This window comes from Anolis carolinensis, unplaced genomic scaffold (assembly GCF_035594765.1).
Source record: "Anolis carolinensis isolate JA03-04 unplaced genomic scaffold, rAnoCar3.1.pri scaffold_12, whole genome shotgun sequence".
In the NCBI taxonomy this organism is placed as follows: Eukaryota; Metazoa; Chordata; class Lepidosauria; order Squamata; family Dactyloidae; genus Anolis; species Anolis carolinensis.
The window spans coordinates 17,030,925-17,049,499 of record NW_026943823.1 but is presented as its reverse complement, the minus strand read 5'-3'; the positions used below and the strand labels follow the sequence as shown (position 1 = coordinate 17,049,499).

The window sequence follows — 18,575 nt, the reverse complement described above, 5'->3', positions numbered from 1 at the left end:
GGCTCCTGCTCAAGAGGGCGGGGCTGAGCGTCTCCCCTAGTCCAAGATGCAGGGCTGGGAGGGGGCGGGGGGCGGGGTCACAAATGGGCGGCCAGGACTGGGATGGGCAGTGTTACAAGTTCTGAGGTAGGGCTGAGCTTCTATCCCTGTCCTGGACACAGGGGGCGGGGCTAGAGGAGGGGGCAGGGCCTCTTCCCAAGTGCTTGATGGGGCTGAACCTCTATACCCCACCCCCATGTTCTAACAAGCACCCCAGGGGAGGTATACAGAGGCTCTTGTGAAGAGGCCCCACCCCTAGCCCCGCCCTTTAGTCCTAAAAGGCCTCTCAGGAGAGGTATAGAGGCTCAGCCCTGTCTTGGGCTCTTGGAAGGAGGCCCCTCCCACTCCACTAGCTCCGCCCTCTGTGTCCCAATAAGTGCTTCAGGAGAGGTATAGATTCTCAGCCCTGTCTCAGGCTCTTGGGAAGAAGCCACACCCACTTCTCTAGCTCCGCCCCCTGTGTCCTGACAGGAGCCTCAGGTGCTCAGCCCTGTCTCTGGCACTTGGGAAGAGGCCCCGCCCCTCCCCTGCCCCCCCCCCCATGTCCTAATAGGTGTCATCACCGCTCCCCTGGATTGCTGTAGTGCCCACTAGGGGGTGGTAGCGCCCACTTTGGGAATCACTGTCCTAAAGTCTGGTCCACTTTGAACTGCTTAACAACGGAAGTTGCATTAAGTTTGCATTGAACATCAATTGAGCATCCTTTATCTTAGCTTTTGAATGACAGGAAAACCCCCGTTGGGATTAGGCCGGCTGCTTGCCTAGGACAAACATTGACACAAAGAGACGTACCTTCAGCACTGAGGGCACTGCGACTTTGGTCGGCGACCTGGTGGAAATAAAAAAGGAAAAAAACAAAGGTGTCGCAAGGTCAGATAAAATGCAAAGCCACTCAAAACAATGTAAGGCCTCTTAACAGTCCAGAAAGCAACCAGCAGCCATCCCTCCCGGTCATCCTGCAGGGCAGGAGAGTTCAAAATACAGGAGGTGTCTGACACAACAACCAGAAGTCTTGGCAGACAATATGACAGCAAGGAAGAACAGAAAGGAGATGAAATGGACAGATCAATAGAGAGATATAGATGATATGATGGCAGAGAAGAACAAAAGTAGGCATGGATGGATTGATCAATCTATCAATAGAAAGATAACATGACGGCAGAGAAGAACAGAAGGCAGACACAGATGGATAGATTGATATAGAGATAAATATATATAGAGAGAGGGAAGGAGATGGCAGAAAAGAACAGAAGGCAGACACGGATAGATGGATAGAGTGACAGCAGAGAAGAAGACAGACATAGATGGATAGATTGATATAGAGATATATAAAGGTAGATAGATAATATGATGGCAGAGAATTATAGAGGCAGACATAGTAATAATAAACTTAATAAACTTTGGGTTGCTGTGAGTTTTCCGGGCTGTATGGCCATGTCCCAGAAGCATTCTCTCCTGACGTTTCACCCACATCTATAGCAGGCATTCTCAGAGGTTGTGAGATCTGTTGGAAACTAGGCAAGTGGGGCTTATATATCTGTAGAATTACTTTTTTGCAGTTTCTCAAGTCGATCCTGACACAGAAAAAAAAATCTGTGGAATAATGTCCAGGGTGGGAGAAAGAACTCTTTTCTGTTTGAGGCAAGTGTGAATGTTACAATTGGCTACCTTAATTAGCATTGAATAGCCTGGCAGCTTCAAAGCCTGGCTGCTTCCTGCCTGGGGGAAGTTAGTTACAAGGCTGCTCTTCTGATTGCTCCATCTATCTATGTGTTTCGTTGAACTACAAATCCCAGGGTTCCCAGGCCAAAGCCATGGCAGGCAACAACACGACAGAGCATATATTTTGGTATTCTAGAGCATGCCAATCCATTTAGCTGAACTACAAATTCCAGGATGCCATGGCAAAAAGCGAATGTTGCCATTGGCCAGCTTGATTAGCATTTAATGGTCTTGCAGCTTCAAAACCTGGTTGCTTCCTGCCTGAGGGAATTCACACTTGCCCCACACAGACAAGTTATTTCTCCCACCCTGGACATTCCTCAGATATATAAACCCCACTTGCCTAGTTTCCAACAAACCTCACAACCTCTGGGGATGCCTGCCATAGATATGGGTGAAACGTCAGGAGAGAATGCTTCTGCAACATGGCCATAAAGCCTGGAAAACTCACAGCAACCCAGTGATTCCGGCTATAAAAGCCTTCAACAACAAATTAATAAACTTTATTTATATCCTGCCCCCTTCTCCATAAGGACTCAGAGCAGCTCACAACATAGGTGGATAGATCGATATTAGAAAAAGATCAATACATAATATGATGGCAGGGAATAGCAGAAGGTGGACAAAAAGGAAAGGGATGACAAGAAGAGCAAAGGGTGGATAAACAAGGGGTAAATTGGGGGAAAATGGAAGGGTGAGGAGAAAAGGAGGTATTATAGATGGCAGAGTTGATATAATTCTCCCTCCATAGTCTCATATTGCTAATAGAAACGACAATTCTATTAGGAACAGGACTCTCCTCCACTTTCCATCTATCTTACTTGCAGAACGAAAAGGTGCTTTTAGGGTTGATTTGCTGGAAGTTATTACCAACAGATGTTGTGGTTTCTTCCTGCCGTTCAGACAGAAATTCAGCAAACCCTCTGAAACACACCAGGGAATCCTAAAAGGATGATCATCCGCCACTGCTCCACTTTCGGCACATTTTCACTTCTGAAAATGAAACCTCGTTGCATCCGGACAATATTTCAACCAAGTGGCAAAACGAAAAGAAGGCAAAGCAATATTATCCTCTTTGGATAATGACTTCCATGTAAATTCGCTATTTGTACGTGGCAGTACTGTATTATCATTTGCAGGGGTGATTTCGTTAGAATGATGGAAGTTTAGTTTCTAATATGCACCCACTTCCTAACAGACCAGCATTCCTAGAACCTTGTGAGAGGTAACTTCCAGCAACCACAGGGTTCTGGCATTTATTCACTCACACTCGAGAAATGTGCTTGGCAAGCGCAGATGCCGAGCCGTCGTCAATGTTTGATCGGAAGACGACACTTTTGACATCTAATTACAACATGGAACTGACAAATTAAAAACGCATTTGATGTTTTTGGCTTGGAAATTAATTAATGGAGTGGTTTTGTGCCTTTGTTGCAACAGTGGAGTGACACCTGTCCATCTATCTGCCTATCCATTATATCTATCTATCCATCCATCCTATCTATGCACTGTCTATTTATTATTTATATATTTAAAGTATTTATATTCCTCCCTTCTCACCCTGAAAGAAGGCAGATGCCAAAGAGGAGGCTCTCTCTCAAAGGCTTTATTTCCTTCAAAAACATGCTTTTTATAGCCTTTGATGCAGCCACAGAGTCTTGTTGCTCCTATTTGGATGGGATACAAGCCTTATCGATCCCTTCCTAAAGTCAGGTCAAAATACCTCCCGGACTGACTGCCCTTGCAGCCGTTCTTTTTATAGACTCACCGCTGCTTTATTTATAAACCTATTTTGCATATTGGATTGAATTTTTTTTTTAAAACACACACACACACACACACACACACACAATGAATTAAGAATGTTTGAAACAGAGGAGGACTCAGGCAGCCCATGTGTTCCTGGATTGAAGCTCCCAGCAATCCCTGGGGAAGGATGCTAGGAACTGAAGTGCAATATCTGAAGGGAAGCATTTATTGAGTCTCACCTGTTTGAAACACAAGATTTAAAAAAGCTGAGAAGTTCTCAAGTTATGGGATGGGCAAGCCTTCCATTTCTCAGCTTTGTGACTACGACTCCCATCAACCTAAGAGAACAGGGATCGTGGGGCCTGTATTAAAGAAACCTCAACCCAGATGCCTCCAGACCAAGATGCATTTAAACTCAATAGCCACAATATTTATTTATTATTATTTATTTATTTACTACATTTATATCCCATTCTTCTCACCCCAAAGGGGACTCAGAGCGGCTTACAAATCAAATGAACATACAATATATTATCAGCATAGCACAATATAAGCATTACATTACTATATTGTACAATATCATTATATGGTAATATTATTAGTAATATTAGTAAATGTAAAGGTTTCCCCTGACGTTAAGTCCAGTCGTGTCCGACTCTGAGGGTTGGTGCTCATCTCCATTTCTAAGCCGAAGAGCCGGCGTTGTCCGTAGACACCTCCAAGGTCATGTGGCCAATGGCATGGCTGCATGGAGCACCGTTACTTTCCCGCCGGAGTGGTACATATTGATCTACTCAAATTTGCGTGTTTTCGAATTGCTGGGTTGGCAGGAGCTGGGTTTGAACCTGGGACCTTTCGGTCTCCAGCTCAGTGCTTTAATATAACATATAATATATAAATAATATTATTATATTGTATTATTAGTAGTATAATATTGTATCCATTATATTATTATCAATATTATATGTATATACATATACATACATATATTGTATTATTACATATACACAATACCTCGCTCTATCTAACTTCTGCTTTGCATCATGTCCCAAAGGCAAATACAAGCGGACTAAAGAGAGTGCCTTTTATCCCCTTTCCAAACAATCCTGTTATGCCAATATACAAATATAAGGCCATGATAAAAGTCCAGTCTTGTGGCTACTCTTTTGTTATCTCCCTTTCTATGCCAGGCCATCAAGAAAAGTCAACGGAGGACTTCTTTTATCTTCAAAGGACTAAAAGCAGAAGGAAACTCAGAGCAAAACCATATTGATTCGAGCCTCATGCGCCATCGAATCGAATGCGCACCTCGATTTTCAAAGTACACACTAATGTGCCATTTCAGAGTTTTAAAAGCCCACAAACACTCCCCAATCAACAGATTTAAGGGAGCCTTTAAGTCCAAATGCAGGAAGACTACAACTCCCAGAATCCCTTTGCATTTGACATAACAGCAGGGCCTAATGAAGGATGTCATTCTGATGGTGAACCCTACTGAATGAACATCTTCCAGTCATGATGCGGTAGCCTAGAAGATGCCTAGAGAGAAGCCATACAGTAGAGTCACTTATCCAACACTCGCTTATCTAACGTTCTGGATTATCCAACGCATTTTTGTAGTCAATGTTTTCAATATATTGTGTTATTTTGGTGCTAAATTCGTAAATACAGTAATTACTATATAGCATTAATGTGCATTGAACTACTTTTTCTGTCAAATTTGTTGTATAACATGATGTTTTGGTGCTTAATTTGTAAAATCATAACCTAATTTGATGTTTAATAGGCTTTTCCTTCATCACTCCTTATTATCCAACATATTCGCTTATCCAACGTTCTGCTGGCCTGTTTATGTTGGATAAACAAGACTCTACTGTATTTTGATGCAGGAAACTGAAACTGCATATAGTGATCCCACAAACGTGATGGGACAGATGTATGTGTACATATATGCATATACAGTACAGTAGAGTCTTACTTATCCAACACTCGCTTATCCAACGTTCTGGATTATCCAACGCATTTTTGTAGTCAATGTTTTCAATACATCGCGATATTTTGGTGCTAAATTCATAAATACAGTAGAGTCTCACTTATCCAAGCCTCGCTTATCCAAGCCTCTGGATTATCCAAGCCATTTTTGTAGTCAATGTTTTCAATATATCGTGATATTTTGGTGCTAAATTCGTAAATACAGTAATTACTACATAGCATTACTGCGTATTGAACTACTTTTTCTGTCAAATTTGTTGTATAACATGATGTTTTGGTGCTTAATTTGTAAAATCAAAACCTATTTGATGTTTAATAGGCTTCTCCTTAATCCCTCCTTATTATTCAACATATTTGCTTATCCAATGTTCTGCTGGCCCGTTTAGCTTGGATAAGTGAGACTCTACTGTATATACTTCAATAAATGTTTTTTGTTAGCTCTTTTGGACTACTGGTGGCAACTGGGAAGGAGAAAATGTTGATAAAGAAAGCAAACAAGGCCGAACAGCTTTGCAGGAAGAGATGTGGTTTCATCTGTAAAACTGCAATGGAGTTGTCTTAAGTTATAATCTGGTTGCTTTTTGTTTTCCAAACAGTGCAGAAAAATAAAAAATAAAAAGAGAGAGTGATCTCTGCTGATCTGCTTCATGGAAGGAGAAAAGGCCAAAAGGGGAGTGTTGGCTTGGATAGAAACACTCAACACTTTGACAGCCGCACAGAAAGAGAAACTGCCTTAATCCAGATGGAGGAAACAGCTGTTCTGGACTCTCCAAAACAGCCATGTTTTCGGACACCTAGGTTGCATCTACATTGCAGAATCAATGCAGTTTGATCACTTTTAGTTGCAATTGCTCAATGCTATGGAATCTTAGAGGAGGGCGAGGAGGGGCCCACAGTAGGAAGCACAAAATTAGAAGAGGCCCCTCAAAAGGCAATCCAGTCCATCCACATTCAGACAGGAAGGATGGCACAGTCAAAGTGTTCCCAACAGACGCCCATCTAGCCCGAGTTCAGAAATCTCCAGAAAAGGAGAATCAACTGGAAGAGAGACCCTCAAAGGGCATCTAGTCTATCTACCTTCAGCCAGGCAGGAAGGCACAAACAAAGTACTGACGGTAGATGGCCATCTAGCCTATACAGATGGCTATCCCTACAGAAGTAGAGTGCTAGTGCTGTTCAAGTGTAAGTATTATGTTTATAGTTTGCACCATTTGTGGATTGAGTTGCAGTCATGACCACTAAAACCTTCCAAACTGTGTGTTGGGACACACTCCACCTGAGGTTGGATGGCCATCTGTTTTTGTAGTCAATGTTTTCAATACATTGTGATGTTTTGGTGCTAAATTCATAAATACAGTCATTACTACACAGCATTACTGAGCATTGAACTACTTTTTCTGTCAAATTTGTTGTATAACATGATGTTTTGGTGCTTAATTTGTAAAATCATAACATAATTTGACGTTTAATAGGCTTTTCCTTAATCCCTTCTTATTATCCAACATATTCGCTTATCCAACGTTCTGCCGGGGTGTTTATGTTGAGTAAGTGAGACTCTACTGTATATTTATAATCTTATACTATCTGCTTAGAACTGGATTACAGTAGAGTCTCACTTATCCAAGCCTCGCTTAGCCAAGCCTCTGGATTATCCAAACCATTTTTGTAGTCAATGTTTTCAATATATCATGATATTTTGGTGCTAAATTCGTAAATACAGTAATTACAACATAACATTACTGCATATTGAATTACTTTTTCTGTCAAATTTGTTGTATAACATGATGTTTTGGTGCTTAATTTGTAAAATCATAACCTAATTTGAAGTTTAATAGGTTTTTTTCTTAATCCCTCCATATTATCCAAGATATTCGCTTATCCAAGCTTCTGCTGGCTCGTTTAGCTTGGATAAGTGAGACTCTACTGTATATGAGGCTCCTTCTACACAGATGTATAAAATGCACACTGAAGAAGATTATATGGCAGTGTGGACTCAAGATAATCCAGTTCAAAGGAGATAATATAAAATTATAAATGGGTAATATAGCTGTGTGGAAGGGCCTTGAGTCTACACTGCCATATAATCCACTTCAAATAAGATAATCTGTATTTTATACGCAGTGTGGAAGAGGCCTGATTGAAGCGGCCCTGGGCGCCATTAAATGGCTGAGTGGTTTTCTAGGAGACAAAGTGGGCGGAGCTTAGCCTTCTAACTGGCAGCAATGGGGAAAAAACAATTATTCCTCTCCTTCTAATTAGGACTTTTTTTATGTCTAAACCCAGCAGGGATGACTATGTCTTTTGTGGCCATGTTTCGTGGGTTTTGGGTGTTTAGTTTCGCTGTTTAATTTAAGGCAGAAATGGTCAGAACATTTTTATATAGATAGACAGAAGATAGATATGTACAGGCAACTCCAATTTATGAACAAGAGAGGTTCTGTAGGTTTGTTCTTAAGTTGAATTTGTTTGTGAGTTGCAACAGGGACATGTCTTATGTGTAACTACACACACACACACACACACACACTTTGTACAACATAGGGAAGGGTGAACACCCCTGTGAGGTTTGTTTTGCTGTCTGTGACCCGGGAAGAAAGATCCCACCTCACTTTCTGTCCCTGTGAGAATTTGGCTTATTGTGGAAATAAGGACTGGTGATAAAGCTTCATCTGCCTGGGAGTCCAGTGGAGATTCCTTCTTTGGAGGTCTTTTGACCTGAGGTCAGATGGCCAACTGTTGGGAGGGCTTTGTCTGTGTCTTTCCTTACAGGTGGCCTTTGTTTGTGTGTGTATGTCTGGGGGATTTTCCAGGTGACACACCTGTGGACTGCAGGCAACATGTGGAATGTGTTCCAACACATAGTTTGGAAGGTTGTTCTAGATAGCCTCAAGCCTCCTTTGCTCAAGAAAGTGCCAAACTACAACTCCCAGGATTGTATAGCATTGAACCATAGCAGTCTCTGGTTTCGACATCACCTGCAAGAGTTTCCTTTCTGGATAAGACAAAAATACACACTGCTGCCGGTCACACACTCTCAGCCTCAGATAACATTATTGTTATACTATGTACCAAAATTCAATACAATTTAAAAACTCGGAAAAGATAAAAACAATAAAACAGAATTAAATGTCCACGGTATTACAAAAAAAATTGCAAATTAAATACATTAAAATGTTTAAAAACATATTCAAAGCTAAATCAGGCATTTTCTTTCCAAGTTACAAAAAATACAAGTATCTCAGGTTGAAACTGCATTAATCTTAGACCCCACTTACACTGCCATATAAAACCTAGATTTTGTGCTTTAAACTGGATTATATGGCAGTGTAGACTCAGATGATCCAGTTCAAAACAGACAATACGGATTATCAAATTTGATAATCTAGATTATATGCCAGTGTCCCCTACAGTGCAGAACGGGAGGATTGGGCTCCCAAACCAGATTAAGAAGGCTTTTTTCAGGGCTTCCATTTGGATTCAGAGGCTTAATGACATGGGAAACAATAGTTTTGTTTGCTTGTTTAAAAAAGGTCTAGGGATTTGCCTTAAAATGGATTGGAGTTTTCCCCTCCCACATTTGTATTTAGACGCTCAACAAGGAGAGAAGAATAGTTGTCTTATTACTGTAAAAAAGAAAAAAAAACTCCAATCCGGACTGGGGTCTTAATCCGGATTAGTCTTAATCCAGATTGGAGTCCCCCCCCCCCATTCCAATTCAATGTCAAGGGAGGCAACAGTTTCCTTTGGTTTTTTTTTTGAAAAAAGAGAGCTCCAATTGGGACGGAGATTTTTTAATCCAGATTATTTTTAATCTGAATTGGAGATTTCTCCCCATTTGGATTCAGAAGCTCAGTGACTTGGGAAGCAGCAGTTGCTTTATTATTTTAATAATAACATTTTAATAATAAATAATAATTGGATCTTTCAACTCCAATCCGGATTGAGGTCTTAATTCGGATTAGCCTTAATCCAGATTGAAGGTGCCCCCCATTCGCATTCAGAAGGCTCAATGAGGAGGGAGATAATAGTTTTGTTTGGTTTAAAAAAGAAAGAAAAAAAGCTCCAATTGAGATTGAGGTCTTTAATCCGGATTAGCCTTAATCTGGATTGGAGATTCCCCACACACACACATATAAATTCAGTGGCTCAATGACGAGAGAAGCAGTAGTTGTCTTATTTATTTATTTTAAAAATAAAAAGCTCCAATTCGGATTAAGGCCAATCCGGATTAAGGCCAACCCGGATTAAAGTCTATTACTCGCAGCTGTGGGTCAGAGAATGAGATTGAAGGGGGGTTCGCTCCCCGTGGTGGGTGACCAGTGTTAATCCGGATTAAGGCGCCCCCAATCCGGAGTGAGTCCGGATTAAGCGGATAAATAAAAGCTCCGAAAGCCCTACTCACGGCGAAGGGTGGGCGACGTCCTCGGCCGCGTCGTAGAATTGCTCCTCGGGGTCCGAGTCGGAGGCCATCCCCGGAGAAGGAGCCCGGAAAGAAGGGAGGAAGGAGGGAGGAGAAGCAGGAGAAGGAACGGCAGCAGCAGCAGCAGGAGCCGCGCAGAGCGGGTCGGGCCTGACCGCCAAGTCTCGCGAGAGGAAGGCGCGAGGGGCGGGGCCTCCGGAAGCCCCGGGAAAAGGAGGAGGGGGGAAAAAGCAACAAAGATTTGGGGAAGACTGAGTCGCAACCCTCACTTCTGGTTCCCAATCGCTGGGTAAGAGGTGGAACCGAAGGAATCCGTGCATTATGCATACAAAAACATACAGTGCATGTAGATCATAGATACATTATATATGCACATACATACACACACAACTCTATTTGTATTATTATTAATTAATTAATACATAATATACATGCAGAATCATAGAATCATAGAGTTGGAAGAGACATCATGGGCCATCTAGTTCAACCCCCTGACACGCAGGAAAAGCACAAAGTATCCCTGACAGATGGCCATCCTGCCATAATAATAATAATAATAATAATAATAATAATAATAATAATAATAATGGATCATTGATGTCGCCATCCCAGGTGACAGTCGCATTGACGAAAAACAACAGGAAAAACTCAGCCGCTATCAGGACCTCAAGATTGAACTTCAAAGACTCTGGCAGAAACCAGTGCAGGTGGTCCCGGTGGTGATGGGCACATTGGGTGCCGTGCCAAAAGATCTCAGCCGGCATTTGGAAACAATAGACATTGACAAAATTACCATCTGCCAACTGCAAAAGGCCACCCTACTAGGATCTGCAGCATCATCCGAAAATACATCACACGGTCCTAGACACTTAGGAAGTGTTCGACTTGTGATTTTGTGATATGAAATCCAGCATATCTATCTTGTTTGCTGTGTCATAATAAAATAAAATAATAATAATAATCTGTGCAAGAAGAGCACACAGACAGACTACAAGCAGAGGCATAACACTGTTGCTCAGGTGATCCATTGGAACTTGTGCCACAAAGACCATCTGCCTGCGACCAAGAACTGGTGGGATCACAAGTCAGAAAAAGTTACAGAAAATGAACATGTCAAGCTACTCTGGGACTTCTGAATTCAGACAGATAGGGTTTTGGAGCACAATACTCCTGACCTCATGATCGTGTTAAAAAACAAAGTATGGATCATCGATGTTGCAATCCCAGGGGACAGCAGGATAGAAGAGAAACTACTGGAAAAGCTGACACGATATGAGATCGAATTGCAAAGACAAGCCAGTCAAGGTGGTCCCAGTGGTGATGGGCACATTGGGTGCAGTGCCTAAAGACCTTGGCCTGCACTTGAACACAATCGGCACTGACAAAATTACTATCTGCCAGCTGCAAAAGGCCAACTTACTGGGATCTACACGCATTATTCGTAAGTGTTCGACGTATGATCCAGTACAACAGCCAGCAGAGTGTTTGCTGTGGACTCATCTTGTCGTGTTTCTAATACCGGTAATAATAATAATAATAATAATAATAATAATAATAATAATAATAATAGGAAGAGACCACATGGGCCATCTAGTCCAACCCCCTGCCATGCAGGAAAAGCTCAAAGTGCCCCTGACAGATGGCCATCCAGCCATAATAATAATAATAATAATAATAATAATAATAATAATAATAATACAGTAATGCCATACCAGGTGACAGTCGCATTGATGAAAAACAACAGGAAAAACTCAGCCGCTATCAGGACCTCAAGATTGAACTTCAAAGACTGGCAGAAACCAGTGCAGGGGGTCCCAGTGGTGATGGACATACTAGGTGCTGTGCCAAAAGATCTCAGCCAGCATTTGGAAACAATAGACATTGACAAAATTACGATCTACCAACTGCAAAAGGCCACCCTGCTGGGATCTGCGCGCATCATCCGAAAATACATACACTTGGGAATTGTTTGACTTGTGATTTGTGAAACGAAATCCAGCATATCTATCTTGTTTGCTATGTCATAATAAAATAATAATGCATTATATACATACATTATGTTGTTGTTTATTCATTGTTGCTCACTTCAAGGATACCATCCATCCATCTGGATTATATGAAAAATATGTAAAAGGGGCCTGAGAGGTATAAAGGTTGGGGAAGTCTGCTGTGGGCGCCAAGAAAAAGGGCGAGTTCATATAAAGGTTGTAGAGCCGGACTATGTGCTCATGAAGCCACCATGGGGCAGTATGCGTTCATTTTCCAGTTTTCATGTGTGCAAACGCATAGATGCACAGGCAGTCAACTTGGAGACTGCCTGCATATGTATATCTATGCCTTTGGGTTTCCAGGGTCTACAGAGTGTTCCTTAATAAACTCAGTGCTTTACCTATGATGCAGATGTTTCTGGAAGATGCTTGTATGGATGCTTGCTGGGGATGTTTCTCTTGAAGAAAAGAAGACACCGGAGACTAGGACACAATGGATCCATAGATTAAAAATGGCAGGAAAAGAGATGCTGCAAGAATATTAGGAAGTGCTTTGTAACAATAAGAACTGTTTGACAGTGGAATATGGACTGTCTGGGAGTGTGGAGTCTCCTTCTCTGGACGTTTTTGAACATACAGTATATACTCGAGTATAAGCCAGTCCGAATATAAGCCGAGGCACTTAATTTTACCACAAAAAAACTGGGAAAACTCCAGTATAAGCCGAGGGTGGTAAATTTTAGAAATAAAAATAGGTACCAATGAAATTACAGGTTAAATGTTTTTGAATATTTACATAAAGCTCAAATTTAAGATAAGACTGTCCAACTCTGATCAAATCATTATTATCATCTTCTTCAATGTAAATGTGCTTAATGTATCCTTTTAAATAATAATAGAGTAAAATAATACATGTAATAATAATAATAATAAATACAGGAAAATAATACATGTAATAATAAATAGAGTAAAATAATAAATGCAATAATAATAAGATCAGAGTGAAATCATAAATGTATTAATAATAATAAAAATAGAATAAAATAAATATAACAGTAGCAAAAATAATAGAGAAAATAATAAATGTAATAATACCAATAATAGAGAAAAATAATATATGTACCATATATTCTCGAGTATAAGCTGACCCAAATATAAGACAACCAGGACCCTCACCTGAGTATAAGCCGAGGGGGGGCTTTTTCAGTCTTAAAAAACGGGCTGAAAAACTAGGCTTATACTCGAGTATATACAGTAGGCTGAATGGCTATCTGTTGGGGGTGCTTTAATTGTGTCTTCCTTCAAAAGCAGAATGGGGTTGGATTGGATGTCATTTGGGGTCTTCTAACTCTCGGAGTCTATATGGATGAAGGAGGACCTTTGCCAAAGCCTTTGAATTCGCTGCCTTTATTCCCCTCCAAAGGGAGGCAGAAAAGGAGACGTTCTCAGCACATGCCTTCATCTGCTCACTTTGTTTAGAAGGTCAAACAGATTTTTTGGGCCAAGGGCTTCCGCTCCTGTGTGCTTCTATAAAAGGTCGCAAAATGCCAGCCTTTTGCAGAATGGCTGATTGCTTGCTGTGCAGAGAGAGGGGTTTGCAGGCAGGTTGCCCATTAGAGTGTGACGGAGCCACCTGGCTATGCGGTTATGGCTTCCATTTGATCCCACACATGCTCTTACTGTGCCTCTGGGGACAATGGGCTAGAAAGCACACCTTGAAGGACAGGGAAGGCAGCCAGTCCTTCCAACTATTTCAGATATCCGTTTATTCAAATCTGATGTTCACCTAAATGACCTGGCCAAAATTAGGGTGCGCATGAGATTGGCGTCAGGTTCCAATCCGGGGAGAGGAGTGAGTGCCCAATGTTAGCCTCACCTTCTGCCAACCTAGCAATCTGAAAACATGCAAATGTGAGTAGATCAATAGGTACTGCTTCGGTGGGAAGGTAATAATAATAATAATATAATAATTTTATTTTTGTACCCCGCCACCATCTCCCCAGAGGGACTCGGGGTGGCTTACAGATATAAAACCAACATACAATAATATCAAAAACAAAAACACACAAATAAATTTAAAAGGCATTAAAAAATCACAATCATTATAAAACACTTGAGAAACACAGCAATAAAAACATAAAATGAGCTGGGCAAAGTGCACTGAGGTAATGGCGCTTCATGCATTCATGCCAGCCAAATGACCTTGGAGGTGTCTACGGACAACGCCGACTCTTCGGCTTATTTATTATTTATTTCATTATTTATACCCCGCCCTTTCTCACCCAAGGGGACTCAGGGTGGCTTACAAGTGGCAACTGATGCTGGCTTAGAAATGGAGATGAGCACCTAACCACAGAGTCCGACACAACGGGACATTAAATCAGGGGAAAACCTTTACCTTTACCAACCACTCTTCTTTAACCTCCCTTTGAATCATTTTCTCTAATTTCGCATGTACCCTACCCCCATTATACCTTTCCCTTATATCACTTGACCATTTCCCCAATTGTAACTACAGTAGAGTCTCACTTATCCAACATAAATGGGCCGGCGGAACGTTAGATAAGCGAATATGTTGGATAATAAGGAGGGATTAAGGAAAAGCCTATTAAACATCAAATTACATTATGATTTTGTAAATTAAGCACCAAAACATCATATTTCACAACAAATTGACAAGAGAAAGCAATCAAATAATGGTAATGTTATGTAGTAATTACAATACTTTTGATTTTAACACCAAAATATCGCAATGTATTTAAAACATTGACTACAAAAACACTGATTACTAAAAGGCAGACTGCGTGGGATAATCCAGAATGTTGGATAAGTGAGACTCTACTGTATTTATATCACTCTAAATCTCTTCCTATTAATTGATCTTTTATCCTTTCCATGTTTACCATCTTCAGATCCCAATTTCTTGTTTTCATTCTGCTTCAAGTTCTTTTTTTCAGTTTTGCTGGAAAATACAAGTTTAATATACTTAACATAAAAAAATTCTAAATCAATTTTTCTGAACCTGTCGGGATTCGAACTAGGAACCTTCTAGCTCCTCCTCTTTGTGTGTCTGCTCCTCGCCTCTGGCTTCCTCTCACTGCGCAGGCGCAACTAGAGCACTCTTTCTACCCCTCCCCTCGGGCCGCCATGTTGGTGACGCAAGTGGGTGGGGCATGAGAAGCGGAGGGGGCGGGGCTCCCGATTCCGGACTCGGGAGGACTTTTGAAAAGCTCCCGTCGCCGCCGCGGTGGGTGAGCGGGGCAAAGAGCAGCGGTGGCGGTGCAGCGGCCTGCGAGACCCCGGCGCCTGAGCGGACTTGGCGGCAGCAACCGCGGGTGAGGAAAGCGAGGCGCCCGTTGTGAGGCGAAAAGGCGAACGGAACGGGGGGATGTTTTGTTTGTGTCGCCTTTTCCAATTGGCTGAGCGAGGTCGGGGATCTTTTGCGACGACCTCCGCCATTGGCTGCGCGCGGGCCGAGGAGAAGGCAGGCGAGGGGATTGGTTGCCTCTCTGTTTCGCCTGAGGGAGGCGGGACAAAGGGCAGCTTTGCATAGCGATTGGCCCCAGCGAGAGAGGCGGTCCTTTCCTCGCGTGCTGTGAGGGGAACTGCCCAGCCATTGGCTAACCGCCGGTTGAGGGGTGGAGCTTTCTCTCCTTCGCGGAAGGTCAGTTCTCCGAAATGATTGGCGGTCGGGACGTCACTCTTTTGGGCAGGGCGGGCGGAAGGGAGTGTCTGAAAGTTGATTAGATGACGGGGTTGCCTGTCTATTTAGAGGCCAATCCGTGTTTAGGATTCAGGAGGGCTGAATTATTGAAAGGGGGGGGGGTGTAACTTTTAATTTGAGGGGAAAAAGTTCCTTTCTTTTAGTGAGATTCCTCTCATCTGGGGAGAATCGAGAGTGTGGTGGGATTGTTTCCAGAGCTTTTTTTGGACTGCCATTCCCAGAAGCCCCCAGCTATATTGCATTGTATATGTATGTATTATTTGTATCTATTATATACAGAATATACATTTTACACACACATATACAGTAGAGTCTCACTTATCCAACGTTCTGGATTATCCAACGCATTTTTGTAGTCAATGTTTTCAATGCATTGTGATATTTTGGTGCTAAATTCGTAAATACAGTAATTACTACACAGCATTAATGTGTAATGAACTACTTTTTCTTTCAAATTTGTTGTATAACATGATGTTTTGGTGCTTAATTTGTAAAATCATAACCTAATTTGATGTTTAATAGGCTTTTCCTTAATCCCTCCTTATTATCCAAGATATTCACTTATCCAAGGTTCTGCCGGCCCATTTAACTTGGATAAGTGAGACTCCACTGTATCTGTATAATGCACACAGATGTTACATTTGCATATTTTCATTGTACTGCCACTCCCAGTATATATGTATTCATTTTGTGTACACCTATCTGTCTATATCAGGCATGGGCCAACCTGGGCCCTCCAGGTGTTTTGGACTACACTTCCCACAATTCCTAACAGCCGGTTGTTAGGAATTGTGGGAGTTGGGTTGTTGTATGTTTTCCGGGCTGTATGGCCATGTTCTAGGAGCATTCTCTCCTGACGTTTCGCCCACATCTATGGCAGGCATCCTCAGAGGTTGTGAGGTATGGAAAAACAAAGCAAGGAAGGTTTATATATATCTGTCATATATATATAATGTGTTGTCGAAGGCCATGAAAGCCTTCGACAACACATTGTGGGAGTTGGAGTCCAAAACACGTGGAGGGCCCAAGTTGGTCCACGCCTGATCTACATTGCATATATAAAAGTCAAACTATATGCGTATGTTTGTATCACAAAGGCTATTGCTATCTATAAGATAAATATACACAAACATATATAATAAATGGAACTCTAGTGGCGTAGCAGGTTAAACCGTTGAGCTGCTGAACTTGGCGGTTTGAATTCTGGGAGCAGGGTAAGCTCCTGCTGTTAACACCAGCTTCTGCCAACCTAGCAATTCAAAAACATGCAAATGTGAGTAGATCAATAGGTACCGCTCTGGCGGAAAGGTAGCGGCGCTCCATTCAGTCATGCTAGCTACATAACCTTGGAGGCGTCTACGAACAACGCTGGCTCTTCAGCTTAGAAATGGAGATGAGCACCAAGCCCCAGAGTTAGACTCAACTAGACATTACATTTTTTTGAAATGCTAGGTTGGCAGAAGCTGGGCAGGAGCTCATCCTGCTTCTCGGATTTGAACTGCTAACCTTTTGGTCAGCAAGTTCAGCAGCTCACCGGTTTAATCCACTGCGCCACTAGCATAGGGAAGGCTTAACACTCCTATGACATTTCTTTTGCTGTCTGTGCCGCTATTCAGAAGATTGCACCTCACTTTCTGTGATTATTGGATTATTTTTGGTTAATGTTCAAATATTAAAATTGGTGCATGTTATTGTTTATTGATGTTATTGTATATTGTTATTGTTTTGTATTTCATATTTCTGTGAGCCGCCCCAAGTCCCCTTCGGGGAGGTGGCGGCGGGATACAAATAAACTACTACTTCTTCTTCTTCTTCTTCTTATTATTATTATTATTATTATTATTATTATTATTATTATTACAGTAGAGTCTCACTTATCCAAGCTAAACAGGCTGGCAGAAGCTTGGATAAGTGAATATCTTGGATAATAAGGAGGGATTAAGGAAAAGCCTATTAAATATCAAATTAGGTTATGATTTTACAAGTTAAGCACCAAAACATCATGTTATACAACAAATTTGACAGAAAAAGTAGTTCAATGCGCAGTAATGTCATATTGTAATTACTGTATTTACGAATTTTGCACCAAAATATCACGATATATTGAAAACATTGACTACCAAAATGGCTTGGATAATCCAGAAGCTTGGATAAGCGAGGCTTGGATAAGTGAGACTCTACTGTATTGAAAAAAACAATGGCTTGTTATGGAAACAAGGATGGGAGATAAAGCTTGAGTGGACACCCTTTGCCCCATGATGATAACTCCTCCAGGAGTGAATTTCCCTTCCGAGAGGGGAGATTTCTCTCACTTCCTGTTGTCTGTCAGCCATTTGTAAGTCAGATGTTCGTAACTTGGAGACTGCCTGTATATAGATAGATTGATATATTGAACTGCTGCTACCAGAATCCTCCAGCCGATATACATAGATGTGCATGCAGGCTTCTCAAGAATATCAGAAAATAGTTACAACCGTGTAAATGCTGGGTGATAAAGAGATAAGGCACCCTTCTTTTCTATTATAGTGAATAAGTTGTGTTCAAAGGGATTTGTCATCATTGTCTTCCTCTGAGGCTGAGAGAATGTGACTTGTCCAAAAGTCACCCAGGGGGTTTCCACTGCTGAGCAGGAATTTGAACCTGGTCTCCCAGTGTCTTAGTCCAGCGTTCAAGCCACACACTGGCTTCCAGTTTAGAGTTAGGATTGCTTTTTGTTAAGCAGGAGGTGATCATTGGTTTGCTGTGAGTTTTCCAGGCCGTATGGCCATGTTCCAGAAGCATTCTCTCCTGAAGTTTTCCCCACATCAATGGCAGGCATCTTCAATGGTTGTGAGGAGGTGATCATGTTCCCTGTTATTGAAAAAGGCCTTTTAAATACAGAAATATCCTTTTTAGAGCAGTAGTTCTCAAACTGTGAGTTCCCAGGTGTTTTGGCCTACAA

The 18,575-nt window shown here is 41.7% G+C and overlaps 2 protein-coding genes across 6 annotated transcripts in view; one reads left to right on the top strand and one right to left on the bottom strand.

Annotated features, from left to right (window-relative positions):
• The window catches only part of wdr44 (WD repeat domain 44), a 52,617-nt gene extending 42,188 nt beyond the window's left edge, over positions 1-10,429 (bottom strand). The window contains exons 1-2 of one of the 3 annotated variants that reach the window (XM_003226709.4): positions 9,905-10,427; positions 832-868 (exon numbers count right to left, since the gene is read on the bottom strand). In XM_003226709.4, coding sequence (XP_003226757.3) covers positions 832-868; positions 9,905-10,242 — 375 coding nt within the window. In that variant the 5' untranslated portion in view covers positions 10,243-10,427. Of the gene's footprint in view, positions 1-831; positions 869-9,904 lie in introns of all 3 variants that reach the window. The other 2 variants (XM_062963916.1, XM_062963915.1) reach the window with 2 other exon arrangements.
• Positions 10,430-15,082: 4,653 nt separating this feature from the next.
• The window catches only part of klhl13 (kelch like family member 13), a 71,625-nt gene continuing 68,132 nt past the window's right edge, over positions 15,083-18,575 (top strand). For 2 of the 3 annotated variants that reach the window (XM_062963918.1, XM_062963917.1), the window contains exon 1: positions 15,083-15,245. In XM_062963918.1, the coding sequence (XP_062819988.1) occupies positions 15,084-15,245 (162 nt within the window). In that variant the 5' untranslated portion in view covers position 15,083. The remainder of the gene's footprint in view (positions 15,246-18,575) is intronic. The other variant, XM_062963922.1, reaches the window with a different exon arrangement.